General features: G+C 58.6%; 5 protein-coding genes across 11 annotated transcripts; 1 reads left to right on the forward strand and 4 right to left on the reverse strand.

The window, feature by feature from the left end:
• Window positions 1-1,013: 1,013 nt before the first annotated feature.
• aars2 (alanyl-tRNA synthetase 2, mitochondrial (putative)) lies at window positions 1,014-6,689 on the reverse strand. The gene is made up of 22 exons (XM_037246641.1): window positions 6,339-6,689; window positions 5,927-6,115; window positions 5,673-5,818; window positions 5,418-5,609; window positions 4,828-4,972; window positions 4,626-4,765; window positions 4,449-4,557; window positions 4,287-4,325; window positions 4,093-4,207; window positions 3,885-4,012; window positions 3,692-3,821; window positions 3,401-3,573; window positions 3,216-3,329; window positions 2,948-3,088; window positions 2,741-2,878; window positions 2,557-2,660; window positions 2,357-2,465; window positions 2,104-2,229; window positions 1,924-2,034; window positions 1,762-1,860; window positions 1,577-1,690; window positions 1,014-1,492 (listed from the first exon to the last, which is right to left on the reverse strand). The coding sequence occupies exons 1-22, from the start codon at window positions 6,579-6,581 to the stop codon at window positions 1,253-1,255; spliced, it is 3,045 nt and encodes a 1,014-aa protein (XP_037102536.1). The 5' UTR covers window positions 6,582-6,689; the 3' UTR covers window positions 1,014-1,252.
• On the reverse strand, window positions 3,608-25,238 carry tmem178 (transmembrane protein 178). Of its 2 annotated transcripts, XM_037246777.1 has the most exons (5): window positions 24,565-25,238; window positions 24,192-24,305; window positions 23,577-23,714; window positions 23,019-23,296; window positions 3,608-3,659 (listed from the first exon to the last, which is right to left on the reverse strand). In XM_037246777.1, exons 1-4 carry the CDS (start codon window positions 25,049-25,051, stop codon window positions 23,055-23,057), a joined length of 981 nt encoding a protein of 326 aa, XP_037102672.1. In that variant the 5' UTR covers window positions 25,052-25,238; the 3' UTR covers window positions 3,608-3,659; window positions 23,019-23,054. The 2 variants fall into 2 exon arrangements, with proteins under 2 accessions (XP_037102672.1, XP_037102664.1); XM_037246769.1 differs by lacking the exon at window positions 3,608-3,659 and having other exon boundaries at window positions 22,139-23,296.
• alg13 (ALG13 UDP-N-acetylglucosaminyltransferase subunit) lies at window positions 6,879-14,111 on the reverse strand. Of its 5 annotated transcripts, none has more exons than XM_037246636.1 (23): window positions 14,024-14,111; window positions 13,531-13,611; window positions 11,768-11,851; window positions 11,624-11,674; window positions 11,506-11,552; window positions 11,371-11,443; window positions 11,219-11,300; window positions 10,983-11,148; window positions 10,859-10,913; window positions 10,607-10,724; window positions 10,472-10,536; window positions 10,101-10,201; window positions 9,939-10,024; window positions 9,591-9,876; window positions 9,325-9,429; window positions 9,099-9,258; window positions 8,834-9,023; window positions 8,447-8,760; window positions 8,241-8,364; window positions 8,056-8,178; window positions 7,713-7,981; window positions 7,507-7,617; window positions 6,879-7,439 (listed from the first exon to the last, which is right to left on the reverse strand). In XM_037246636.1, exons 3-23 carry the CDS (start codon window positions 11,795-11,797, stop codon window positions 7,101-7,103), a joined length of 2,895 nt encoding a protein of 964 aa, XP_037102531.1. In that variant the 5' UTR covers window positions 11,798-11,851; window positions 13,531-13,611; window positions 14,024-14,111; the 3' UTR covers window positions 6,879-7,100. The 5 variants fall into 5 exon arrangements, with proteins under 5 accessions (XP_037102531.1, XP_037102514.1, XP_037102523.1 ...); XM_037246619.1 differs by lacking the exons at window positions 13,531-13,611; window positions 14,024-14,111 and adding an exon at window positions 12,404-12,961 and having other exon boundaries at window positions 8,447-8,518; window positions 8,591-8,760; XM_037246628.1 differs by lacking the exons at window positions 13,531-13,611; window positions 14,024-14,111 and adding an exon at window positions 12,404-12,960 and having other exon boundaries at window positions 7,713-7,869; window positions 7,941-7,981.
• On the forward strand, window positions 14,088-15,942 carry gemin6 (gem (nuclear organelle) associated protein 6). Of its 2 annotated transcripts, XM_037246839.1 has the most exons (3): window positions 14,088-14,165; window positions 14,405-14,541; window positions 15,025-15,942. In XM_037246839.1, exons 2-3 carry the CDS (start codon window positions 14,408-14,410, stop codon window positions 15,410-15,412), a joined length of 522 nt encoding a protein of 173 aa, XP_037102734.1. In that variant the 5' UTR covers window positions 14,088-14,165; window positions 14,405-14,407; the 3' UTR covers window positions 15,413-15,942. The 2 variants fall into 2 exon arrangements, with proteins under 2 accessions (XP_037102734.1, XP_037102725.1); XM_037246830.1 differs by lacking the exon at window positions 14,088-14,165 and having other exon boundaries at window positions 14,290-14,541.
• On the reverse strand, window positions 15,744-21,375 carry LOC119120060 (son of sevenless homolog 1-like). The gene is made up of 15 exons (XM_037246654.1): window positions 21,275-21,375; window positions 19,961-21,140; window positions 19,417-19,777; window positions 19,177-19,258; window positions 18,999-19,115; window positions 18,779-18,882; window positions 18,426-18,687; window positions 18,241-18,360; window positions 17,975-18,137; window positions 17,738-17,855; window positions 17,485-17,657; window positions 17,248-17,364; window positions 16,863-17,058; window positions 16,626-16,732; window positions 15,744-16,432 (listed from the first exon to the last, which is right to left on the reverse strand). Exons 2-15 carry the CDS (start codon window positions 20,246-20,248, stop codon window positions 16,082-16,084), a joined length of 2,559 nt encoding a protein of 852 aa, XP_037102549.1. The 5' UTR covers window positions 20,249-21,140; window positions 21,275-21,375; the 3' UTR covers window positions 15,744-16,081.
• Window positions 25,239-26,150: the final 912 nt, after the last annotated feature.

The following is a 26,150-nucleotide window of genomic DNA, read 5'->3' on the forward strand; positions in this document are numbered from 1 at the left end:
AGGGTCAACACCAAAACAAATGCGTAAGCCTCTCCTCCCCTCCCCTGGCGCTCCTGAATCCGAGGACAGGCGCATCCGTATTGGTGGGCGTGCGTGCGTGCGTGCGTGCATTCAGCTTGTCAACTCGTGAGTTGGCTCCTGCTTGCCACAGCAAACGTGCGGGCGCCCGGCCGGGGGCCATTTCGCCGTCCCCATGATGAAATATTGCGGGTCCCTACTTCAAAGTTTCATGGTGTAGTTCGTTTGCCTGCTTGTTGGTTTGAAGCCCCGCGACTCCCAGCGCTATAGAAAATGGATGGATGGATGGTTTGAAGCGCACTCGGGCTCATGACAGCAATCACTCGTGTTTTGAGCACATCAGATAAAACTGGGAAGATTGGTTGAGTGATAACGTTTTTTTTTTTTTTTCCTTTGTTTTGGGGAATCTTTGTTCTGGAATACTTGCTCCTTTGATCGCTAGACACCGACGGAGCGGTCGGGTAGCAGCCGGACTGTTACAGTGCGACGCATTTTGACGCTGGAAGACAAACGGATGTGGCCGTCGTGCCACCCTGGAGCCTTTCCAATCTACTTTGCTCCTCATCCCTTCAAAGAGTAACTTGGAGTTGTCTTCACAATCTCTCCGACAGACCGCAGCCATCCATCTTGTGCCTCAAAGCAGCTAGCTCTACAAGAAAACCATCGGTCGTCTTTACTTGGGCGTGGTTGTTTCGTGTATGTCTCACTCGTGGCGCAAGATGGCGCCAGAGACGGCTGCTCTCGTCACCAGAGATGACTCGAGTGTAGCTGCTGGACCGAAGTTTGGTTTTCAACTCGTTCTGCTTTTGAATGAAGGGGGAGCCCAACTGCGCCCCGCCCGCGCGCGCGCTCATCGCCAACTTTTGCTTTTGCATAGCGAGGCGTCGCGAGTTGGACAAGCGCTGGCCCGTACGCGTTGCGACAATGCCACCCGGTGGCGGACAGAGGAACTACACAGGTGAGTTTCAATACGGCAGATGTGCGAGTGTACAAAGTTCAATTCAATCCATCTTTACTCGAGCCCACATTGACACAATTGTATGAGAAGCGACATGATCGGCATACTTATGTTGCTCTCACCGCCATGATCATGACAGAATATATTCGAATATTATGTTAGATTTGCAGTACTTGAGCGCCTTTCTTCAAAAAGTGGCATCTTGACAGCGAGTTTCTGGGCAGGAGGGCGGACGTAGGGGCGGGGCTTGCACTCACCATTGTCATCACGCCATGCTTAGCGCTCGGGCCCCGCCCCCAGACTTCCTGACTGCGCAGGAAGCTGTTCGGGTCGCTGCGACGCCGTCAGGGTCACGAGACGAGTGCGAGCAAACGTTTGGGCCCAGGTCAGCGCTTCAGCCATGTCATGGCTACTTCCGGTTCCACGCGCCACCACTGCCGAGCCGCCGCCGTCGCCGCCCATCCTCCGACAAACGGCCGTTGCCCAATCGGAAGCCGGGAGCGCTGCCGCCGAGTCCTGAGCGAGACCGCGGCGGGCGGGCGGGCGGCCGATCAGACGCTTCTGAACAGACAGTGGACCCTCCCCCGCTAGCGTCACTACCTTGGGAACCTGACAGGCGCACAGGACTTTTGCGGGATGCTTCTGGGGAGCCAACAGCATGACGTGAGCGGAAGGATGCGCTGAACTCACCAGGTTCACCGTCTTGACCAGCACCTGAACGCATGCAAAAGGCCGGTGCCAGACACGCCAACTGGGATGAGCTTCGGCGCCAGACGTCGACCTACCGCCAAGGACGGCGCCTCCACGGCGTCCACCAGCACAGCGTCCACCAGCACAGCTTCCTGCTTGGCGCCGGCCAGCACCGCCTGGGCCGCAACCGCCGCCTGTCGAGCACGCCCCTTAGCTTGCTGGACGGGAAGTAGAACTTTGACCAAGACTACCTTCACCTGGGCGCTCTCCAGCTTCCTGACCAAAGTGTTGCTCCGCCTCTGCATGGTCTTGAGGCGTGCCTGCAGTTCTCCTCGCAGCCACTGGGGGATGGGCGTGTTATCCACCGCCTGGAAGAGGCAAGTCCAGAAGCTGAACTCGCAGAGCGAGCGCAATGACAAAAACGCGGCGTCACTTACATCAGAGAGCACGCCCACTTCCTTGGCGAGACTCTGCGCCGAGTCCAAACGGGAGGAGGCGGAAGCCGCCATTCTGGCCGCCAGGGAGTCCACTTCCTCCAGCAGCGATTGGCCCGCCTCCCGAGCCTCAAAATTACATTGGCGAGACGTCAGCGGCGGTTGGCTGGCCGGGCTGGGCTAGGCTAGGCTAATCTGGACTTGAATTCACTGTTGGTGGAGCTGGGCTAAGAATAGGGAACCTGTTTGTACCCACCTGAGCGGCCTCCGCTCCCGTGACGGCGACAATGCGAGCGATCCCTTTGACTAGCTGCCGCTCGGACACGATCACCAGGTCGCCGACGGAGGCCGTCTGCACTAGGTGACTGAGGCACACACGCACGCACGCTTACATGAGGGGGGCGAAGCGGAGTGGAGGCGGGCGGCGTCTCATAACAAGAGCGCACTCGCTCTCACGTTCCACAGCAGAGTTCCACCGACGCGCGCTCGACCACAGGGCGCTCCAAAAGTTCTGAAACCGGAACCGTCAGCGAGACTACTCGAACGGGGTCGGGATACACCTGAAGGCAGCAAGTCAAGGAGAGGAGAGGAAGTGACAGACAGGCAGGCAGGCAGGCAGGCAGGGCGCAGCGGCACTCACCTCGTCCACTGTGCGGATGTTTGGGATGTTCATGGCGACCTTCAGGGGGACCTCCTGGACGTGCACCGCCTGGTTGGCCGCCACGGCCGCATTGACGCAGGCCTCCGCCTGCCGAAGCTGCTGGGCGCTCAGCGAGCCCTTGAAGAGGCGCGTCAATTCCAGTCAAGTTCATTGATCGGCGAAGGGCCGACCGCCCGACGGGCCCACCTTGACGCTGAAGTCGAAGCGTAGGCGCCGAGCGGACACGTGCGATCCTCTCTGGCTGACGGACGGGCCCAGAAGGTCGCGCAGGGCATGGTTGAGCAGGTGCGTGGCCGTGTGGTTTCTCATGCACGCCACACGGTGGGCCTGAGGGCGCCATAAGATGCTTGATCTTTTGGAAGCTCTTGTGTGCAGGTTAGCTCGCGCCTTTTGCTGCCGCCACCGCGTGCCATTGGATGGACCCACCGCGTGTGTTCATTTGTGGTGCAGTCACCTGGTCCAGATGGAGGTGTACGCGGTCTCCGGTCTGGAGGGCGTCAGCAGCCGTCACCTGGTGCATCACGTAGCCCCCCGCCGCCGTCACGTGCTCCACGGAGAAGGGCAGGTCCTGACAAAGGGGAAGTCCGGGCGCTGAGAGCGGAACGGACGGCCAGAGCGGCAAAGGCGGCAAAGACGCACTTCCTGTCCACCGCCTCGTACAAAGTACCCGCAGTCGGCGTCCTGTCCGCCCTGCTCGGCGTAGAAGGAAGTCCGGTCCAGGATGACGGCGCAGCGCTGACCCGGTTCCACTTGAGACACCAGCGCCGTGCCGTCAAACAGAGCCAGTACGCGCGCTTGGCACGTCGGGAACACTGGGGGTAAAAGCGGTCGCTCAGTTGAACCAATGCTGGCCAGGCCAGGTCAGGTCAGGTCAGGCCAGGGGAGGGGAGGGGAGGGGCGAGAGGCACACGCGCGGGCGTGGACACGTACCGTAGCCTTCCCGCTGGACCGCGTACTTGTACTTGGCGCTGTCGTCCGTGTGAGCCACGCCCTCTCGCCGCAGCTGGTCCAGGGCGACCGCGTTCAATGTCAGCCGATTGTCGGCCCGCTCCGACATCACCTGACGTCACCAGCGACGACGTGTTAGCGCAGTTGCTTGGCGGGGCGGAGCGGCGGGCGGCACCTTGTGTTGCTTTGCGACAAGCCGTTCCACTTCCTGGCGGTCAACGAAGGCGCCCTCCTCGTCCAGCATCAGCTCCACCAGGTCCAGCGGGAAGCCCAAGTCCTGGTGCAGCGAGCACGCCACCGCCGCTGGACAAAAGACACGCACAAAGTTAAGACACTTTGTCGTGGGTTCGACGCCGGCTGAGCCTGCAACCGGGTGAACTCGCCGGGAAAGAGAGGGCGCTGTGGATCCAAGGTTCGGAGGGTGCGGCGCACCAGCCGGCTGCCCCGCTGCAGATTGGACAAGAAGTGATCCTCGTTCTGGTCGATGACCTCCATCACCTGGCGGACGCTCGGCGTCAGACGCTCGCTGTCGGATTTGCTGTCGGACAGCGTCGGCTCGTCGGCTCGGCGGACTCACCCTGTGGACCTCGCGGCGCACTTCCGGATACACGTCCCCCTGGGTGGGTGCGTGAGACCAGCGTCACGCAAGACGGACAGGTTGCCTTTGTGCGCCACTTGGGACTGCACGCTGCCACTTTCTGGCCCAATGGGAAGATGGGTGGTGCCAAAGCCAACGTACCAGGCTGCGCGCCACGTGCGGCACCAGGCTCGCCAGCGTTCCCCGGGAAGCCCGCAGGACCTCCGAGCAGAAGCGGACCGCCCGCCTCAGGATCCTCCTCAGCACCAGCCTGACGGAGAGTAGAAAGGCGGGCGTGACGGCCCGTCGGATGCGGCCCCGCCCCAGCCCGCCACTCACTCGGCTCCCGACGCGCCGGGGTGGACCCCGTCGGCGATGCAGACCGCCAGGGTGCGGGCGTGGTCGGCCACCACCCGGTACGCCGTGTCCACCCGCGCCTCGGGTCCTGTCTGGCCGCCGTACGGCGGCGCGGCGCTTCTCTGAAGAGGAAGACCCGTGAGCGGGCGGGCGGGCCGGATTTCTAGCGCTTGCCGTGTCGTACCCGGTGGATGGCGTCCATCAGCGGGGTGAAGAGGTCCGTGTCGTAGTTGGAGCGTTTGCCCTGAAGGATGCTGAGCAGCCTCTCCAGACCCAAACCCGTGTCCACGCTGGGGCACGGCAACGCGCGGAGCTCCCCGTCATGCTCCCTGACGGACGGACACACGCCGAGAGTTTCAGCCTCGATCCAACCCAAATGATAAAGCCAAACAAGTACAACTCTGGTAAAAAAAGCCGTGAGCCGGATGCGGCAGGGGAATGATGAGCCCAGTATGGGATGGAAAAATCCATTCCCAAAAACACAGTTAGCAACAGCCCGAGTTTTGAGCAGGCGAGTGCACCGTACGTAAGCCGAGCCGAGCCGAGGCAACGCTCGCCGTACGTAAGCCGAGGCGAGGCTCGCCGTACGTAAGCCGAACCGAGGCACCGCTCGCCGTACGTAAGCCGAGGCGAGGCTCGCCGTACGTAAGCCGAACCGAGGCACCGCTCGCCGTACGTTAGCCGAACCGAGGCACCGCTCGCCGTACGTAAGCCGAGGAACCGGTCGCCGTACGCACGCCGAGGCAGCGCTTAGCGATAGAGCGCTCCATGCACCTGCTGTACTGCATGAAGACCAGGTTCCAGATCTCCAGCACATCCGGACAGCCGGCGTTGACCAGGGGGGCGGCGTCGCGGCCTCCCACCCGGTCGTAGTGAATCTCGGTGCAGGGGCCGCAGGGGCCCGTGTCGCCCATCTCCCAGAAGTTCTCCTTCAGGCCGAACGGGAGGAGGCGATCCGGAGGAACCCTGAGGAGGCGGCTTGAGCTCATCACCCTCGTGCGCACCGCAGCGTCCGTGTCGCGGGCCTACCCGAGGTCCAGCCAGATACGGCGCGTTTCCTCGTCGGCTCCCAGGCCCAAAGCGGCGTCGCCGGCAAAGTAAGACACGTAGAGCCTGTCGGACGCCATCCCGTAGCGTTCCGTCAGCAGCGTCCAGGCCATGGCGCAGGCCTCTTCCTGCCGGCACCGGTGGGGTCAATGAACCCGCCCGCGAGGTAGCACCGAACTCCACACATGGTGACCAATCTTTGTCGTTTTGCGTGCATGCAAATCAAATCACACTACCTTGAAGTAGTCACCGAAGGACCAGTTGCCCATCATCTCGAAGAACGTGTGATGGTACACGTCCTTGCCCACGTCGTCCAGGTCGTTGTGCTTGCCGCCCGCCCGCACGCACTTCTGACTGTTGACCACGCGGCGGTAGGAGGCCATGGCGCTGCGAGGGTTTGCTGTGCCCAACAAGATGGGCTTGAACTGCAACAGAAAAAGAAAATGCTTCAAACAACTTGTGTGCATGAAAATACACACACATTTAAATCTTTTCAATTTAAGTCATTGTAGGTTTCAAAAGGTCATTCTGAGATTTGCTCATTTTGCCTCGTGACTGGAAAACAAGAAATGATCAGCATCGTTTGTTTGCGAGTTGAGCAAGATGATAGCGCGCTCTAATTTTGAAAGCTCTCGGCTCCGACCGAACCTGGTTCATTCCGGCGTTGACAAAGAGCAGACTGGGATCCCCCCTGGGCCGGACCGGGGACGACGGCACCGACAGGTGTCCATGCTCCCGCTCGAAGAAGTCCAAGAAAGTCTTACGGACGCGCTCGGCGCTGACTTCCGGGGGACACACGCTCGCTCGGCGAACCCAGCCAAGCGGTCGAAACGGCGCCAGGCTTCGGGGAAGCAGGGAGAGCATCAGCGGCCGAGGGAGGAGAACCGCCATGTCAAAAGGTCATTACGAGAACGACGACGAGGAGAAGTTGGCGATCTCGCCACCGCCGTGTTGCTCTTCAACGGCGCCGGCGGGCGGGCAGGCGGGTCGGACGAAAAACCAGAAAGGCTATAGCGCCGCACCGCCATCTAGCGCCCGGGAGGCGCACAGCAGCGCTCTTCGGACTACGTATTTGCGCTTTTGTCGACCGATTCAAAGTGCTTGACATTTTCCAAACAAACATGTGAGCTGGGGACACATTACGTTAGTCACTTCTAAACAATAACGAACTTCACACAAATTTTTTTTTTTATCTCTGCTGGTGACAAACTTTATTGAACCTGGAACCAAGTGAACAAAAATCAAACAGACACCGTGTGGCAGTAACAAAAACATCCCTTCGACAGTGAAGAGGGACCGGCCGCGCCCATCTCTCTCCGGGTGGCCGGCGCAAAGTCAAGGGTTTTGTCGTGACCACGACAACCAATTCAAACAAATCAATTTAAGGCGCTGCCTTTGGTACCAGCATAACTAGCGAGCCAGGGTTAGCACACAAGCATCAGGTGCTAGGTGGGATGAAGTGTGTGGGCGGAGATGTAATGTAGCCCACCACGTGGGGTGGGGTGGGGGCGGGGCAGTAGACCCGCGAGGTGTGCCCACCCCAGTGCGCAGGCACACAGGCGTGGTGTGTGTGGTAAGGGTGGTGGGCAGAATGTACCAGAGGGGGCGGGGCGGATGACAGGTAGGTGGCTGGGGGCGGAGCTTCATAAGGCAGGTGCAGGACAGAGGGGAGGCCCATCTGGTCCGGGTACAAAGCGGGGGCCGAAGGCGGCGCATTGAAGGAGGAGCCATCCAGCGAATGGGCGGGGCCTAGGAGACAAAACCAGCAGAGTCAGCATTTGTCAACTTCATCATCCAAGCACGCAATACGACCGACCGAGGCCATGCGCGTCCGTCTGACACTCCACCGTCCCGTTGGCTTCCAGATAAGGGGGCGGAGGCTGCAGCGGTCCGCTGCGCCCCGCCTCGGCGTAGGACGGGTGGGCAGCTGCAGACAGAAAAAGATCAGAAAGTCAGACCTGCTCTCTCTGTCTCGCACACGCCCACACACGGACACACACACACACACGGAGATGATCTCACGGTGCGGGGGGGCTTCCTGGCCAAGGTAAGGAGGGCAGTGCTGGTAGGTGTGGACCACGTCGGAAGGGTACAAAGCGGGGGAGTAGGGTGCCATCGTCTGCTGGTGCTGCTGCTGCTGTTGTTGCTGCTGCTGCTGCCAGCAGCTCTGATGGTACCACTGAGGACATCAGTCACCACACCATGTGACACGCACAGGCACACGCTACATGGACACGAGATATACGCAACCTGCACTCCGAGGTTGTAGTAGTACTGAAGGACGCGACAGTCTGCAAGATGCACCACCACAAAGGCAATGATTAGAATTCCAAACGCAAATCCCAATAATGGCGGATACGCCTACCTCTGGGTAGGTCGCTACCGTTGGGGTCGTAGGAGTAAGGAGGCGGCGGCGCTACCACCGAGCAGAGCCCCTCTCCCAACTCATTCACCAACCAGGGTGCAGGAGCTGGGATCGCCACGGCAACTGCAAACAAAACACGCACGAGCGTTCACGCAGCTATGGACACGCGCACTACAGGGACTCACCCGAGCGAGGTTGAACGTGCGGTGCCGGCGCCGCCCGTGCACCGGCCACGCGGGACGAAGATGAGGGCGAAGAGGAAGAGGAGGAAGTCGGCGAGGAAGATATCACCACCATCGGCTTCACCACCTAACACGCATACGCAAGCAAGCACACCGGCCGAGGTTTGTCTGACGAATGTGCGTGCGAGTGCGGCGACGGGCGTGCGCACCTGCTGCACCGTGTAGCCGTAGCCCTCGTCGGCTCTCGGAGGAGAGTCGACGAGGCCTCCTTCCTCCCGGTCCTGCGGCGTGACCGAGATGTCACGGTATACCTTAACGGAGCGACTCGAGCGGCGGGTCAGAGTGCACGTCACCTGTGCGGCGGGGCTCTCGCCGGCGTCGCCGCCGTAGACGCTCGGCGTCTGGTACCCGCTCGGCGTCTGGTACCCGCCATCTGTCGCGTCAACTTCCTGCGAGCGAGGCCAAGGCGACGACGCGCCGCGCGACTCGTCCTGACACGCCAACATGAAGTCGTCCCTGAAGTCTGACACAGGCACAGGGATCACGACACGGCAAAGGGCGAGTGGGCCGCTTTTGGCACGCTTAGCCGCACCCACCGCGGGTCAGCTCAGCCCGATCGCGTTGGACAGCGTCAGCGTCCTGCTCTTCCTCTGACGAACATGTGAGGGCGCCCCCTGCCGATGGGCTAAGTTGGAGTGGTCCCCCTGAGCCTCTCTGGAGGCGATAGGAGGCGCTTGAGGGAGGGGGCGGAGCCACCACACTCTGCGGTTGCGGCACCGAAGCGCTCTTTCAAATGAAACGCGCAGATGGAATAAGATGGGGGGGAAAAAAAGAGCGGGCGAGTGGCAAGCGCATGGATACCGTAGTGAGCGTGGCAAAAATGTCATGGTTGGAGTCATCCACGCGGTAGTATGCCACGGCGCCGTCCATCTCGGTCGACGGCTCGGCCGCGTCGTCTTCGTTGAAGTAGGGACACCCTTTGGCGAGCGCCGCCGCCGCTGCCAGATGACGACGACTGCGACTGAACACAAAATGGAGGCTTTGGACTCCGCCGCCTAGCCATCAAGCCAACGCGTGGCCTTCTTACCGAGATCTGAAAGCGTAGCTGTCGTAATCGTAGTAACGCCTGGTGGGCGGGTAGTAGGTCAGATGAGGACCCACCAGGTGGCGGTTCACCACACGGCTCAAGCTTCTGACCCAAATCCAAACACACGCACAGACAGACAGACAGACAGACAGACAGACAGACAGACAGACAGACAGACAGACAGACAGACAGACAGACAGACAGACAGACAGACAGACAGACAGTTAGTATATTCGGGTGCCACTGAGCATCGCTGTCACGTCCACCTGGCGGCGCCGTATCTGGAAGCTCTGGCGCCGACGAAGGTTTGGCCATGCTGCTGCTGATGGTGGGGGTGGTGCGGGGGAGCGTAGGGGTCGTAGGGCACGGCGCCGGCCGACGGAGGCCGGCCCACGGGCTGGAAGCGCGGCGGGAGCGGCCCGGGGGCGGGGCCACCGTAGGAAGAGGTCGGGGGCACCGCCGGGTCCGCCCCCTTGACGAGGACACCGCCCCCTCGAGACTTCCTGAAGTATCGATGGCGTTGATGCCTCTGGTGACCTCGCCCATCGACGTCTACAAAGACAAATGGGAAGGTGGCTGCGGCCGGTGGCTAACGTTAGGGGAGGGAGACGTACCTGGGTCGCCTTTGCGGGGCGGAGCCGACGCGTTCCAGGCTGGAACCGGATTGACAGCTTTCACATCCGTCACGGGAACCAAATGTCTGATGGCGGACGGGAGTTCTCATTACAGACTGGGGGCTGCCCACTGTGTGCGTGCGTGCGTGCGCGAGCATCTACTTCTCTCCCAGCTCTTCGATGAAGACGGTGACAGCGGCCGAGTGCGTTCCCACTTCCTGGATAAAGGCGTTAAAGTACTTCCCTTTGGGCTCCAGACGCACCTACATGGCACACATTTGCAAAAACACACAGTGTTCAGGCAATCAGGCAAAGGGGGGGGGGGGGGGTCATTTCATTGCAGAATCGATGATTGATTTGTATTTCAAAATCTACAATCGTCTCTATTCATCATACATAGGAGTTTCAATTGGGCTCAGCTGAGATCCATTGGCAATGGCGGAAGAGAAGCCCATATAAAGCGCTTTCAAAGTGGGCCGACGTCGGGTCGCTCTAGCTAGGCCTTAAGGTTTGGCTGGGCTAACGGCGCTCACCTGACATTTGTCCCCCAGGAAGTACTGTCGGCCGGCAAACACCATGTAGTCCATCTTCTGCATTTCTGACGGCAGGGCGGGATGACATGGTCAGGATCGCCGCCGCGGGGCGGGCCCAATTTGCGGCCTACCTACCTTTGCAGCTGTCCTGCCAGACGTCAAACTCCACGTTTCGGTAAACGTCGCCGTCCAGCGACTTCAGCACCTTGTAAGGTAGACACAGCCTGCCGGGCGGCGGAGCGTCACACGCCGGCTGCGCACACGGGAAAGGGTGAGCGCAGGTCAACCACAAAAGTGCGCACGCTCACACTCAACAACACACTGACTGACACACACACACTCGCAATCATATGACAGCGTGGCCTCGCTGTCGTCGGCCGGTCTCACCTTGACGTCCTCGCTCAACACTCCGAGCTTCTCCTGACCTGCCTCCGCCTCCTCCCTGCATGGGGAAAGGCAGCCGTCATGGGTACGCATGTGAGAGCACGGGAGCTCGCTCGCACGCACGTACCTGTGAGCTCTGTCCTCGGGGGCGTCGTAGCTGACATCGACGTCGCTACAGGCGGACAGACTGTTCCGATAGCGACGACCTCCGAGCTTGAAGGCCTCGGCGGCCTGAGAAAGCTCCGCCTCCTCACAACCAAACACCTTGGTGTAGAGCAGCTCGTACACCAGGGCTACACACGGACACGTCATCGCACGCGCACGGCTGGTGACGGCGCGGCCGCAGTCGACCTTTGAACTCACCCTGGCTGAGGGCGGCGGAGGCGGGGTAACTCCTGGGGTACACGATGTCATAGTGCCCGTTGATGGAGCAGGACAACGTTACCTAGGCCACACGCATGCAGTTACCGCGGTGACCCGCCTCGACGTCAGCGGGCGGGCGGAGCGCAGCTCACCTTGTCCACAAAGTCGTCCTCGGAGATGACGGTGGCGGCTTTGCCGGGATAACGGTAGATCAGGAATCGGCGCCTATACAAACACACCTGCGTCAAAGCGCTGCGCTCTGAGCCCGGCCGCCGGTCGAGCGTCACCTGTAAAGCTGAGACAGAGCCTTGATCTCCACCTGGCCCACCGTCTCCTGCGACACACACGCAAACAAACTCGTCCTCAGTTGGGGTTCTGTGCCTGTCTGTGTTTTCCTGCACGCACCTTAGGATCCTCCAGGCGCTCCAGATACTTGTCAAACGAGCCTTCCACGAACTTGAAAGGAAAACAGGTGACATCACGCGGCCGTGGGTTGCCATCCGATACGACATCATCTCTCGCCTGCTGGCTGGCGTCACTTAAACTTACCGGCTCAAAGACGTAGGCGTTTGCCCGCATGAAATCAGCACATGCCTGACGAATGGTGTGGTGGTAGTTCTGAGAGTAGTACAACTACACACACAGACGTGCGATTAAACAAACACACACACGCATTATAAAAAATAAAAATAAAAAAAAAAGGCCATTTGAAATAATGTGCCGTTTCTACGCGAAAAAACCGAATTGACGACGTTTCGAGAAATGACTCAGTTCCTGGAAAACAATCATTTGCAGTCCTAACACTAAAAATAGTAAGAAAAAGAAAAACGAAAGCCGCGCACAGCAAACACGTGCAAAAAAACAAGTCAACAATCATTCGCAATCCTAACACACAAATTACTGACACAAAAACGAAAGCCTCGAACAACACGTGTAATGAACTAACACAAGTAAAACAAGTGACGCACGACTGCAAAGGCGACCGAAACAGGCTCCTTTGAAAACAAAGACGAAACACGCAAGTCAAGGTAAGGCAAGGTAAGGCAAGGCAAGAAAACGCCGACTGGGCAAAGCCGCGATCCGGCCTTTAGCATTAGCTTGCTTCTCTCGAGGATGAGCTGGAGAGCTACGGCGAATGCTTGGCCGGGCCGGGCCGGGCCGGGCCGCTTGACTGCTCGCTCTGACCTGCTCGGAGACGGCCCGGAAGAGGCTGGACGCGTCCCTGGCGACCATCTTACGGTAGAGGCCGAGGCTGGCCAGGTAGTCGTCCATGTTGACGAAATACTTTTTGAGGCCTTTTTGCATGCCGCCACTACCACTGCCTGCCGCCGTCGTCGTCGTTGCCGCCCAAATGGCGCCAAAAGCTTGGGGCGCCACTTGATTAGCGCTAACAAGCCGCGGGCCGAAACACCTGCGTCGCGTCACGTCACGTCACGTCACGTACCGCCCGAGACGAGACGCCCTCGCCCGCCCAAGCGAAACTACGACAATCCAATCAAAACAAGTGAAAGACGTCAAAGCCGTCGCTTCTTTTTTCGATTTTGACCGGGCAGCAACAAAAACATTTTTTAAAGTCCCAATTCACGATTAACTTTGATTTTACTCCACATGGCGGAGCCCATTCATACCAGGGGAAAATAAAAATCTCGATTTCTTTTTTTGTTTTTGCCAGCGATGTTACGTTTGGAGCCCATTTCCACCAATAATAAAGAAATTAGATCGTTATTTACTGGACAGAAAGCCAATTTACATCTCTATTTTACCCATGCCGCTGTTCTTTGCGCTATGCTTACTGTCTGCTGTATGCGCACTGGCTCAGTTTTGCTCCTCTTATTTATTGGGTTTATTGGGTTGTTGGTTTATTATTTATTCATCGCTCATTTTATTTATTTATTATTTTTTATTTATTATTTATTGTTTGTGCCTTCTTGTTTTTATTTTGTGTCGTCTACTTGTATGTCTCGTCACCGTGGGATAGAGGAAACGGAATTTCGGTTTCTTTGTGTGTCTTGACATATGAAGGATTGACAATAAAGCTGACTTTGACTTTGACTTTTTTTGACTTTGAATAGACAGTACATTTTACAGGCAGAAACGCATATTCAAGAGACAAACTAGAGTACAAATGACACACAAGTGGAGACTTTTTACCTAGTACACATTTTCAATCTCATTGCATCCAGTCTTAAATCAATAAACAAACCGTCAAACATTCGACGCAAATATTTCCAAAGAACGCACATCGGAACAACATTCCATTCGCAAAGCTGTATTGAAGAGCGATCCCATTTTCTTGTTGGGCATGAACTTACGCTGCATTCGACGAAGGTCGGAAGTCGCACCACCAGAGCACTCGAACGCCCTTGAACGGACCTGGGAGTTGCGAAGTCGGGCTGAAAGAAAAAAAGCACCCGAGTTCACCGACGGACGTCTCTCGACAATGGCGACCGCGTGGAGGCGCTGTCCGCGATTAGCAAAATAAAAGTAATTTGACAAGATTTTAAAGATATATTTATCTTGATTTATTCATCGTGATGTTATTTATGTCATTTAGCTCTTCAAAATAACTAGCGTGATTTGTACTGACTGCATGGAGATATGCCGCTATCCGCCTGCATGAAGTTTATTCGGTGAAATGAAAGAAATGCGTTGAAGGACATTAAGGAAATTGTTTGGAAGGTTGGCTGGAGGTCAAAATGCGTTGTGATGAACGAGAACAACGAACAATCTATCGGAATCCGCCATCTGCATGCACGGTGGAATTTTCACCGCAGACCAAAAAAAAAAGGATGCGGAGAAATCCACCTGAATTCAGGCAGGTTTGCGATTGGCAACGTAAGAGGAGCGCTGGTGGCTTCACTTCTCCCGACGGCGGTCAAGCACGCGCCACTGAGAGCGGAACTGTTGAAGCCGGCCGGAAGCATTAGAAGCACGTACACCAGCTCAAGTATGTATACATGGTGATCATTTGGTTCGCGTGGTGTAAATTTTGATCGATATTGAGTGATATTGATCGAAACGACGCCTATTTAGTTTACTTCACGAACATCTACGTGCGTTGGTTAAGTAGGTCCCGTTTTTATGAGCGGAACTTGAGCTAGCGCGGAACTTGTTTGAACCCGGAAGCGTCAACCGACGACTTCTTTGCTTTGAGTTGCTTTGCTTGATTGATTTCGGACGTTGTAGGACATGCAGCGCGACTGGCTCCACTTGGGTCCGCTGCAGTGGACCACGTACGTCAACAAAGAGCTCCAAGTGACGGCGGGGATGGAGGCGAAAGAGTTTGCCGGATGGCTGCTTACCATCGACCCGGTGTCCGCCAGGCACGTCAACACCCACGCCAAAAGGGCACCCAGACCGACCCGTTAGCTCCGATGACTTCAAATTGTCGGCAAGGCACTGATCATGTTTTCCAAATTGATCAGGAAGCACATGCATATGCAACACTTTGCACAAGTATCCGTTTCCAAATCGCGTCTACAATCCCAATGTTGGTGAGCTTTTTTCAGAACAGGCCTGCCGCAGGCTACTCTTGGCTGGGCGCTACCGGGTTGGTGACCCCTGAAAATTGGGCAACAATAGAACCGATTGCGCGTCACGGTCGAGTGAAGGCTGTTATCCAATTCAATGTGCTGTCCCTGCCGTGGCCAGCAGGAGGCCGCGCATGGTGACGCGACGCCGCGGTGGTCAGGTCAGGGCTTGGCAAATTGGCACAATCAATTCTTTTCCGTTGTATTTTAGCAAATAGAAATGTCTTGCGTTGAGCTTTCGGGTAAGCCTGTGACCCCTGTGCCCACCCACCGCAGTTTGGTCCTGGTCAGCTTGGGCGAGGAAGGCGGGTCCGGCAGCATCCGGGTGGTGATGGGTCACGCGGTGCGGCGTGTGGAAGTGCTACGAGAGGCCGACGCTACCGCGGCTCAGCGCCTGCGCGAGCTGTTTGCCTCGCCAACGTGCGGCGGACCGGACCCGCAGCGCCGCGCAGCCGTACGCCGATGGCTGGAGCGCAACCGCATCCCTGTGGAGGAGTGCGCTGACCGGCTCAGGGTGGCCAGCGCGCTCACCCTGGCGCCGCCGTACGGGCCCGACGACTGCAGCGGCGCCAACCCCGTGGTGCTGGAGCGAGTGCGCAAGCTGCTGGAAGGACAGCCACGCCAGGAAGCGGACCAGGAGCCTGTGCCAATGGACTTGCCTTAGATCGTTTTTGGGGGAAGCCTCTGACCTCCCTCCCTCCTTCCTTCTGTTATTGACTGATAAACTGTCTTGTTTGCTGTTGACAATTGATTGTTTTGAAAGGATTGATTTGGAGTCCCCGTCCGATACGTCGGCAGCGTGCATCCGAAATGGCTGGCCTATTGTCAACAGTTGGTCGAAAAACCATCCACAACTATTTGGATGGTTCCTTAGAGACCTCATTTAACATGAATTGTGCAAAGTTGTGCCTATCCAGTTGATTAGTGAATTGAAAAAGTAATCATAGTTTAAAAAAAAAAAAAAAATGGGGAGCAGTTCACGTCAAGCTAAAGTGTGTCTTTCTGGACGCATTTATTTTGAATCAGCTGACGGTGCCAATTTGCGGGGGCTTGCTTTTTGCCTGGGCCCAAGACGTGTCAAATTTCAAACAATTTATCTGGAGGCGCTGATGGGAATTTGTGAAACTTTGTATCGTGGACTTGAATGTGCCATTCTTTTTTTGTTCCTCAATAAAGTGGTGATTGTGGCATCGACTCAACTTTTATTCCCTTGTGACAAACAAGTGTCTTAACGCAAATGTACTACCTCTTTGGCTCTGGTACCTGAAGGCATGGCACTGGGCTGGGTCGGTCCACTATGAGCAGTGTCGCATTTGCCGGAGGCCCCGATTGGTCACAGCGCAGGGGGGGTGTCCGGCAGGGGGTTGTGGCTCAGAGAGTCCCTCTTGTAGCTTTTGGGGGACGCGCCGTCAAGCAGGAAGGGCAGTCCCGGCGAGGGGGGCGGCATCCTCCCGGACACGGGTGAGGTGGCGGAGGGGCCCGGGCAGGCCGCCACGGGAAAGAAAGCCCGGGCCGCCGGCAGCTCGCGGCGGGAGCGTCCCCGGGGGGGCGGCAGCAAGCACAGGGGCGAGCCGAGCGGCGGGCTGTCGGGAGGGGACGACAGTGACGAGCGGCGGGGGGGGAGGAGCTCGCAGGCGGCCCAGAGAGGCGGCACGGCCGGCGGGCCGTCCGGCTCGGACCGCATCTGAGCACAATGGAGAGGGTCGTCATGACAACGTCATAATGCCATCCCCGCCCCGAACCAAGCACCTTGGCGTCATCCTAATGATCACCACAACTAGCGTCAAAGCGATCGGCGCCACGGCAACGCTCGCTCGCTGGGCACTAGACGCCCATCAAACAAGCAGCACGGGCATAACAATAGCAAGAAGGACAACCTTGGACGGGGACGACTGGGCCGGCGCCGACTCGGGTCTTCGGCGGGGCAGCACGGGCGGCGGCAACTGGGCCGCGTGGTCGGGGTGGCCGCCAAAGGAGGACGACCCTGACGGCCAAAGGGCACGCCGCAACGTCAGCACCGACACCAAGGACCAGAGCGCACGCACAACATTCCACGAGGTCAATGACCGAGGTTAACGCGAGAAGAACGGGCAGGCTTATGTCGCGCCACTTACCGGAGTAGGCGGGGCTGCTGGGCACCCGCGGTGAGTCAAAGACGCTGCCGGCCGGGGGCGGAGTCAGCGGCGTGCGGGGAGAGTCGGGAGCGCCGTCGGGGCCGTAGCTGATCTTGCGCGGCTGGCACGCGGGGCCGCGCTGCGCCGACGTGGGACGGATACCCGGGGACTTCAGGGGACACGTGTACCTCTTGGCCTAAAGGTGGCGGGGACGGGCGGGCGGGCGGGCGGCATGCGCGCACGTCAGCAACGCAAAGGCACGGCCCCCAAGCCAGGCTGAACTATCGCTATCGTGTTGAGTCTCTGACACTTTTTGCTTTTGTTGTTGTGTTGGCTTCAATGTCGGAATCTCGGAGTTTTGGCGCCCGTCGGTGCGTGTACTCACATAGCGCGGCGGCGTGCGGGCGTTGCGCGGCTCGATGAGCAGGGACTTGCTGAACAGCCGATCGCCAAAGTCGTTCTCGCACAGCTCCTCCAGCGGGTTGAGCTTTTCAAAGAACTTCTGCCACACACAACACACACGTCGATCAGACAAACGGCGGCGGCAGCAAAGGGCGTGCGTGCGTGCGTGCGTGCGTGCGTGCGTGCGTGCGTGGCGGCAGCAAACGACGGCGAGGCCCACCCTGATGTCGCTCTCCAACCGCAGGCAGTACGGCTGGTTCTGGTACTGCTGGATCTCACCCGTGATCTCCGCCACTTTCCTCCGCTTGCTAAAGTTGATCAAATCCTTGCCGTGGTGAAGCAGGAAGTCCGGATTGCCCTCCTCGGTCTTCAAGATGTTGCTCAGGTAGATGCCTGCCGCACGTGTTGACGTACTTTAACGGAAGCACAGCTCCCGGCGCGCGCTCGCTCGCTCCCCTCCCTCCGGGCCATACCAAAGAAGGGCACACAGGGGGGGTTGATGGAGCGCAGTTTAGTCAAATACTTCTTGTAGTGGTCTTCGCTCAGCTTGTGAGCTTCTTCCAGAATCTTCCTCTGACGGCTGGGAATTTGCTGAAGCAAAAAAAGCAAACAGACAAGGCTTTTGGAAGACAAAGGCAAGAAAGCTCCGAAAGAGGCCCAGCCTTTCCATTTGGCCAACAGGCTACACGCTAGTAGGCAAGCGCCAGCACCTCAAAGGTGTGCTCCAGCCTGTACACGGGCGAGGAGTCCATGGCGCTGACCACCGCCAGGACTCCGTTGAAGTTGTTGAGCTCCTGGAAGACTTGCAGGATCTCGATGATGCGCGACACCACCGCCACTCGCTCCTCCAAGTTCTCCGTCTCCACGATGCACCTGCGGCGGATGGGAGATGGGCAAATGGGCGCTAGCCTGGGTGGCATCGGCAGGCCCGGGCCAGGCCAGGCCAGACCCGGGCCAGGCCAGCCAGGCGGCTCACTTTTCAAACCAGAGGGTCAAGTTGGTGGTGTGGCGGATCAGCCGCAGCAGGTTGGGAGAGAGGCTCTCTTTGTCCTCTTTGGTCCACACGCTGCCCACCAGCTCGGACGGCCGCACCGCCCTGCGCCACCGACGGGCGCACGTCAAGGGAGTCGGCGCCTCTCGCCCCCCCGGGCCCTTTCTCACCTGTACAAGTCGGACTCCAGCAGGGTGAGCTGGCGGGCGATCTCGATGGGGTGAAGCGTCATGAGGTCAAAGTGCTCGGGGCGGCCCGGCTCGCAGACGTGCCACTCGGTGGCCGGCTGAGGGTCCCGGTGGTGGTGGAAGGCCACGCCGCTGCGGCCCGGCCCGCCGTGGCCTGGCCCGCCGTGGCCCGGCCTGACGGCCGCCTCTTTCTTCCTCTGGATAATCTTTGTGATGGACTCCACCCACTTCCTCATGGCCTTGCCTGCAATGCAAAGGCGAGGGAGAGCTGACAAAGGTGAGGGCTGACTGGCTTCTGGGCCATCAGCGCCGCTGGCGCGGATGTGGCCGGGCACCTCGGACCGACGCCGCAAAGTCCTCCAGCCGTCCCAGCAGATGAGCGTCCCTCTCAAAGTCGTAAAAGTGGTGCTCCAGCCAGTGACGGCACACGTTTAGGACTCTGGCCGAGCACACAGAGGCGGCGGCGGCGGCGGCGGCAGCGGCAGCAGCGGCGCCGGGCGTGTCAAAGGAGCAGGCCGCCCACCCAAACACCCCATTGATCGCGGGCTGGCCTACCGGAGCTGGACGGGCTGCACAAATTCTTTGCGGAAGCGTTTGAGCTCAGCGCCGACGGGCCGCTCCCCTCCGTCCGGCCGATCCGCCTCGTCGGGTCTCGGCTCAGGAATCTCAAACCTGAACACGGCCGTTGCGTCATCCGTCGCGGCGGCGGCACGTGCGTGCGCGTGCGCGCTACCTCTCAATGAGCAGGTCCAGCAGCTCCCGTGGCTTGCAGAAAGATCTGTAGGTCGTCAGAAACGTTCGAACAAAATTGGGATCTGCGGAAGCAAGCAGGCCAGAGGTAGTAGAAGGACGACGAGGACCCGGCCCCAATTGGCTAGTGCTGGTCACAATTCCGGCCCGGCCCGGTCCGCTCTTTTCAGTCACAGTTTGGCACGGCCAAAGGACACCAAATCTGCTTTTCGGGTCCACTCACCGGCATAGGTGTGGAAGGTGAGCCTCTCGACGAGCTTGAGGAGGGTGCCGGCTTTGACGGCGGGAACGCCCGACTTGGATCGCCCGGCGTCCTCGAACAGCACGTTCTCCTCCGAGTCGGGCTGGGCGAAGCGGTAGAGGTGGGGCGCGGGCAGGCGCAGGCGCTGCTGCTCCTCCTGCATGGCGGCGCCCAGCATGCCGTCCAGCGTGACACCGTACTGCAGCGACACCAGCGCCGCCATCCAGCCGTTCTTCTCCTGGGCCGACCTGGCCGCAAAGACGGCGCCGCTGCCGTCCTTGGGGACGATCTCAAAGGCGTGCCGGTACTCGCCCTCCTTGTCGTCCTTGTCGTTGATCCGGACCTTGCAAAATGCCCGCCCACCCACCGGCGCTTTCAAACAGGGCCGCTTTGGCTGGGAACCAATCGGGAAGTTGTTGGAACCCGGAAGTTGACGGAGATTGAGCGAGCGGCTAACCGACCGCTTTTTCCCCGTCCAAACGGGTTCCAATCACTTCCCGGTTGCTAACGCGGAGGTTTTGGTCACCTTGCGGACAAAGAACTTTTCCTCCAGGCGGTACTCGGCGGAAGAGCCGGGGCCGTGGTTGGACTTGCAGCAGACGATGAGGCCGTCAAAGAGGAAGACGTGGCGCCGGTTCTTGGCGCCCACTCGGTTCAGCGTTCCCTCCATGACCAAGCGGCGGCAGCACTGGCCGATGTCTTTGCCCTCCCAGCCGTCGATGTTCTTCTGGATCTCGTTCATCTTCTCCACGGCCGAGCGTTCGCCCTTCATCCGCGGGCTGTGCGGGCGGCTCGCCGACGCGCTGCCACGCATCCGCCACGCGTCCGCCAGAAAATTTGGACCCTTCTACTTTTTTCTCAACGCCGTCATTCCGACGCAAAATCCTGGACCTGATTCTAGTGCTCAAAGCAAATCCCGCTCAAACATCCCGCTCCCAGGCCCGCTCGTGTTTCCCGTCTCGACGGATTATCCCACTTTTGATCGGCCGTCAGCGTGAGGTCAGAGGGCCATGTCAGCTCGGACGGCCCGCCGACGTGACGGCCGACGCGGCAAGCGAGAGCGGGCCGACGCGGCAAGCGAGAGCGGGCCCACCCACCCACCCCGTCCGTCCGTGTGCTGAGCCTGGGCTAATCACTTTAGCGCCTAAACCCCAGAGGTATGAAGGCGACGCGACGCGGCGCGTCACGGGACCTCGGCCCGCTCACGTCTCGGTAAGCCGCCCGGTCTCCCTTCACCTTTTGACGGCCGCCTCTGCTCTCCTGGAAGCCCGTTTGCTTCTTGTCTGCATTGTTTCCTCTCTGGCTGCTCAGAACAATGAGCAGAACCGCCCTGCCCGACCGACCACCCGCGTCACTTCCTGACCCCCCCCAGCCACCCCTCGGCCGCTCTCATACGGACCTGAGAGTGCGCTTGGCCAGGCCGCCAGTGCAGATCCTCTCCACGCTGCTCTGAAGGTTGAGCAGAGCCGTAATGGCCCGCTTCAGGCACTCCTTGTCCTCCTGGTCGTGGCCGTGATAGCCTGCTTCAGGCACTGCTGCCGGCCGGCCGGCTCTGGCTCTGGCTCTTCACCTCCAGTTGCTTGCTGCAAGGCACTTTGCCCGCACGCTGAGTGCTGCAATGGCGCCATCTCGTGGAACTCCAGCCGTACTTGCAACTTGGTTTGAATTCGGTTCGGCTCCATCAAATGGATGCCCCCGCCCTCCCCCTTGAAATGAGCAAAAAGACATTGAGCGCAACATTTCTTGGGAACACGTTCTTAATAGGGGGAAAATAGCAACTTTTGAAATACATTTTAAGATTCAAGAGATTCAAGAGTTGAGTAAATAGCCATTCTGGCACCTAGATGATGTCAAAGACGTGCAGGCACAAGTCGACGTGCAGAGCAGGCACAAGTCGCGAGTGGACGGCCGACGTCAGTGACGGCGGTGCGGGCCCGACCTCGGCGACTGCCCACATTTTCCGGCGGCTCGTAGCGGCCGCCCCACGATTGGCCGGCACCGCGAACGGTTCGGAATGAGCGACCGCGAACGGCTAGGCGGCGGCCACTTTTCGGGAAAGAGAGGGAGAAGGGGCTCCACGAGCCAAGCCAAGCGAAGCCTTCGCTCGTCCGGTTCTGGTCTGCGAATCTTGTCGCTTGCTCGCTTGGTTGTTTGCTACTACCGTGCGTGTGCATGTGTGTGTGTGTGTGTGTGTGTTATCCGGGTTGCACGTTTGTGGTCGACAGCGGAGCGGCTACGCAAGCGCGTTGACGTCATGACGCACAGAGGCGGTGCCCAAGCAGTTTTCTTGTTTTGGGTTCAATTTGCGTGATTTTTTTTGTTTGTTTTTTAAGTACAGATAAGCAAATGAACATTGCAAATGGGCGCTCCTTCCATAAGCGACGGGGAATGACCAAAGAATTGCCTCTCGTTACACTTACCACGGCAAAAAAGAACTTCATTGTTTCGGGGGAACTTCTGACTCACCTAACGACTATTTTTTGTGCTCAGGCCAAATATTTTCTCCTTCCATCAAACTGCTTGGTTCATTCCAAATATCTCATACGTGGTATATCCTGCGACCAAAGCAACGTATAGCATGATCCAAAGCAAACTTTGTGCTCATTAAGCCAGATTTGTGTTGTTTGGGCCATGAAAAATGCAAAGTCCGCTCATCTCCCAAAATTGCTGCAGCCAGCAGAAATAGTTGAGGAAACAGGCAAGCCGTTGAAACGTTGCTTCATTTGGGATTTTCACCAAACAAAGTACAGCAGCTGTATTTACATTGGCGTCAACATTGACCGACCAGGCGAGGCGAGGTTCACGAAAAGCGCTCCATCCAAACAATCAAATAGGCTCACAAAAAAGCAGTCCATCTAAACACATAGATAGGCTCACAAAAAGCAGTCAACTGAAAAGGGGGGAAAACAAGCACGAGCTGTGCTTTGAACGATTCTTCTTCTCGTTTGTTTTTTGAGAGACAGGTTCTGCTCGGTGACGGCCAACTCAACTGACTTTGGCAAGAATTCTTCTACAAGGATGCTTGAAGGCGCCGAAAGCCACTCCCGGCTGCCGTTCGCTCCAAATGGCAACTTGGCATGAAAGGAGCTTTGCCTTTGCCAAATTCACTAAGTCCTCTGATCTTGAGTCCTCCTCGCATCGCAGATGACGGGCGGATCTTTAGCTGCCACCGGAACCAAACGCCTCCTCACTTGGTTGGATTGCCTGGAGGACTTTACCAAAGCTATCATTGCACCAGTGTGTGTGTGTGTGTGTGTGTGTGTGTGTGTGCGTGTGTGTGCTTTTTGTTAGCCCGTCCGTGGCATTCGCTATCGTACACCTCCTGTGTGGTTTGCAGAATGTTTTTGTCATGGACTGTGTTTAGGCGCTATTTGAAAAATGATGTTTCCATGTTGGAGCCCATGGCTTGCAATCATTTGGGGCTTGCTATGTAATTATGATCATAATTCTTTTTGTTATTCAGCATGATTGAGAGTTGAGCAAAGGTCAGTTACCACCGCAACCGTGCCAGTCAAACTTGCGTCACCTCGCTTTCTTGCCAATTGACACACGGGTGGACGGTCCTCTGGGCGCCAGGAGGAGGGAGGGGAGGGCAGGGCAGGGGGGCTGACGTCGTCGCTTTAGACAGCGGAGGCGCGGACGACCTTGTCACGGGACGGCCCTGCGTGGCGCAGCATCGGCAAGGCGGCGCCCAGGCACCCCGAGGCCACGCTGAGAGCCAGGCTGCCCCACGCCAGAGCCACCGACCAGCCATAGCCGTGGTCCACGTCGTCCGGGAGGCCGTAGATAAAGGGGGGCTTCCGGGAAAGATCGTAGCTCACGCTGGCCGCGTACGTGCACAGAGAGATGGTGCAGAAGATTCCTGAAGGCAAGCGAGCGAGCGAGTGAAAGTGAGTGAGCTCAGGCATCAGAAGCGCTCGTTTATGCCGCCAGCAGGAGGCGCATGCAACCCAAACGCACTCGTTCACACCAACAAACACAGTGTGAACACGCGCAGGCAGGCAGGCAGGCAGGCAGGCAGGCAGGCAGGCAGGCAGGCAGGCAGGCAGGCAGGCAGGCAGGCAGGCAGGCAGGCAGGCAGGCAGGCAGGCAGGCAGGCAGGCAAACAAACTCGGCTCACACACGCGCACGCGCACACGCACCTGCCATGAAGAAGAGGAGTCCAGCTACGTGTCGCGTGAGGCTGCCCTCCCAGAAGAAGCCCACGGCCGTCACGATGCTGCCGCACAGCAGGACGGCGGCCGCCATGCCCAGGAAGCCGGCCGTCATGCGTCGCAGGTCTGACGGCAAAAGGGGAGACCGACCGGCGCTCATGCATGTGCTCACGCCACCAGATTGTTCAAAAGGTTCGATGCGGCCCCATGCAGTCTATAAGGGCAGCATTTGCGAATAGGAATGAAACGGGTGGCAAAATTCACCACTCGCTGTCCACTGAAAATGACATCCGAGTTGCTCAGGTATAGCGGCCAATCTCCGCCCAGCTCGCAAACGTCACATGTTAGCTGAGCCGCGATTGGACATCGGACAGCAAGCTGCATGTTAAATGGCCGCTCCCCTCAGCTGGGATGCTATACGTACATGTTCTTGAGTTCTGCTTCAAAAAAGTGTGTGTGTGTGTGTGTGTGTGTGTGTGTGTGTGTGTGTGCGCGCGTGTATGTGTGTGTGTGTGTGTGTGTGTGTGTGCGCGCGTGTGTACGTGCGTGTGGGTGTGGCTGGCTGACTGACTGGCTGGGGTTAGGTGTGTGGGGGCGACTCACGCAGGAGATGCCACTCGTCCTGCTGAATGCTCCTGGTCAGGTTGAGAGGGATGTTCCTCAGTCTGATTGGTTGAGAAAAATGATACTTGACCGCTGTGCAGCGCTCCGCGATACCTGCGCGCGCGCACAAACACACGAGCGCGCGCGCGTGAGCTTCCCTCAAAGCGGGATTGTCGTTTGCGTACTTGTGGCAGGCTGCACTTGGCTGCACACACCTGCGAGCCCCCCCCCCCCATACACACACGCGCGAATGCGCGCACATGACGCGCAACACAAGCGCTCGCACACAGGTTACACACACGGAGCAGATCAATGAACAGACGCTGACACTCGCCCTTATATACGTACAGTATGAAATGTCATGACGGCTCACCTCTGTCGACCAGGCGGTCGATGTCCGGGTCGAGGCCGGCGACGTAGCACTTGCGCCAAAGGCCGGCGTGCGTGGAGAAGAGCGGGCGCCCGCACTCGGTCTCGAGGATGCCCATGCCCAGGATGGCGCGCCAGTTCTCCAGCAGCTCGTCCTCGCGGCTGCCCACGTGCACGGGCTTGAGGAGCGCCACGTCGCGCGGCGCCGCGCCCGTGTCGAGCAACGGCAGGTGGTAGATGGGCATGTCGCGGTTCTGCTGGCCGCCCGAGTCGGCGCCCTGCCGCTCGCAGTTGTCGCGGTGGCGCCGCGTGTCCGTCTCGTACCAGTGCTCGGTGCCGATGGCCGTCACCAGCAGTAGCAGCGAGAGCGCGCTCAGGGCCAGGCTCGCGGCGGCCGACGCGCGCTCCGCGGCCGGCCGGGCTCCGCGGCCGACTGCGACGGGGCCGCGGGCGTCGCTTTCCGCGCGGCTCGCTTTGTCTTCAGCCGCCATGGCGTCCTGCTGCCATCTCGGTTCGCGCGCGCCGCAGTTCGCCCTCGGGAGCGCGAGCGAGCGAGCACGCGCACGCACCAAGCGCCGAAGACGAGCGGCCCGTGTTGCTGCGGGCTCTCAGCTCGCGCAGAACCTCGCCGAGCAAGCGAGAGCGAGCGAGAGCGCGAGAGCAAGCGAGGGAGAGAGAGAGAGCAAGCGAGAGAGAGAGAGAGAGAGAGAGAGAGAGAGAGAGAGAGAGAGAGAGAGAGAGAGAGAGAGAGAGAGAGCAAGCGAGAGAGAGAGAGAGAGAGAGAGAGAGAGAGCAAGCGAGAGAGAGAGAGAGCGAGAGAGAGCGAGCGAGCCGTACTTCCGCCGCGCCGCCTTCAAAGTATAATCATGCAAACGCTTTTTGAAATTTGGACGCATGAAAATAAGCGACGCTATTGCGCCGCAGCCGGGCCAGTCAGTCTCTTCATTGGGGCTGCGTGCACGAGTCAAGTGAGTGAATCTGCGCGATCGTGTGCGCGTGAGCGTCCATTACTTTGCGTGAACGAGAGCATAGAGTGACATCCGACCGTGGACATCGATTCGGCATCATCTGGTTCTGACCTCTGCCCTTCCGCGACTGCACCACTTGAACACGATGATTGTTGCTGAGCTCGCGTGCGCGCACGCACGCGGGCAAGGCATGTATCCAACCTGCATGGCTGTCAATTCCTGCTGAGGAAGCTTCAACAGAACGATCAATGATCTTCGGAAGGGAGGGGCTCACCTCTGACGCCAACACACAAGATCGTGGGAAACAGTCCACCATATTGATCAGAGGCTCTTGCTCTGAGCGCGCGCCTTGTGTGTACGTGTGCGTGTATGCTTTGTTGATGTAGCGTGTGTTTTGAAATGATTTATTCTATGATTTAAATGATAGCAACAATGTCCCCAAAACATACATTGAAGTAGGAAGTTTACACTCCAACAAACAAAGCAAGTCAAAGTGCTGACCGACAGGAAGTGGAGTGACCTTCAAACACGATTGCGCGTGCGCGCCCGCACACCCACCCACACGCAGCAGTAAAAGCATATTCAAAAGATGGTTGTAGTTATTATTGACCCGATTCTCATT

The sequence above is a fragment of the Syngnathus acus genome, chromosome 1 (genome assembly GCF_901709675.1).
Source record: "Syngnathus acus chromosome 1, fSynAcu1.2, whole genome shotgun sequence".
Classification (NCBI taxonomy): Eukaryota; Metazoa; Chordata; class Actinopteri; order Syngnathiformes; family Syngnathidae; genus Syngnathus; species Syngnathus acus.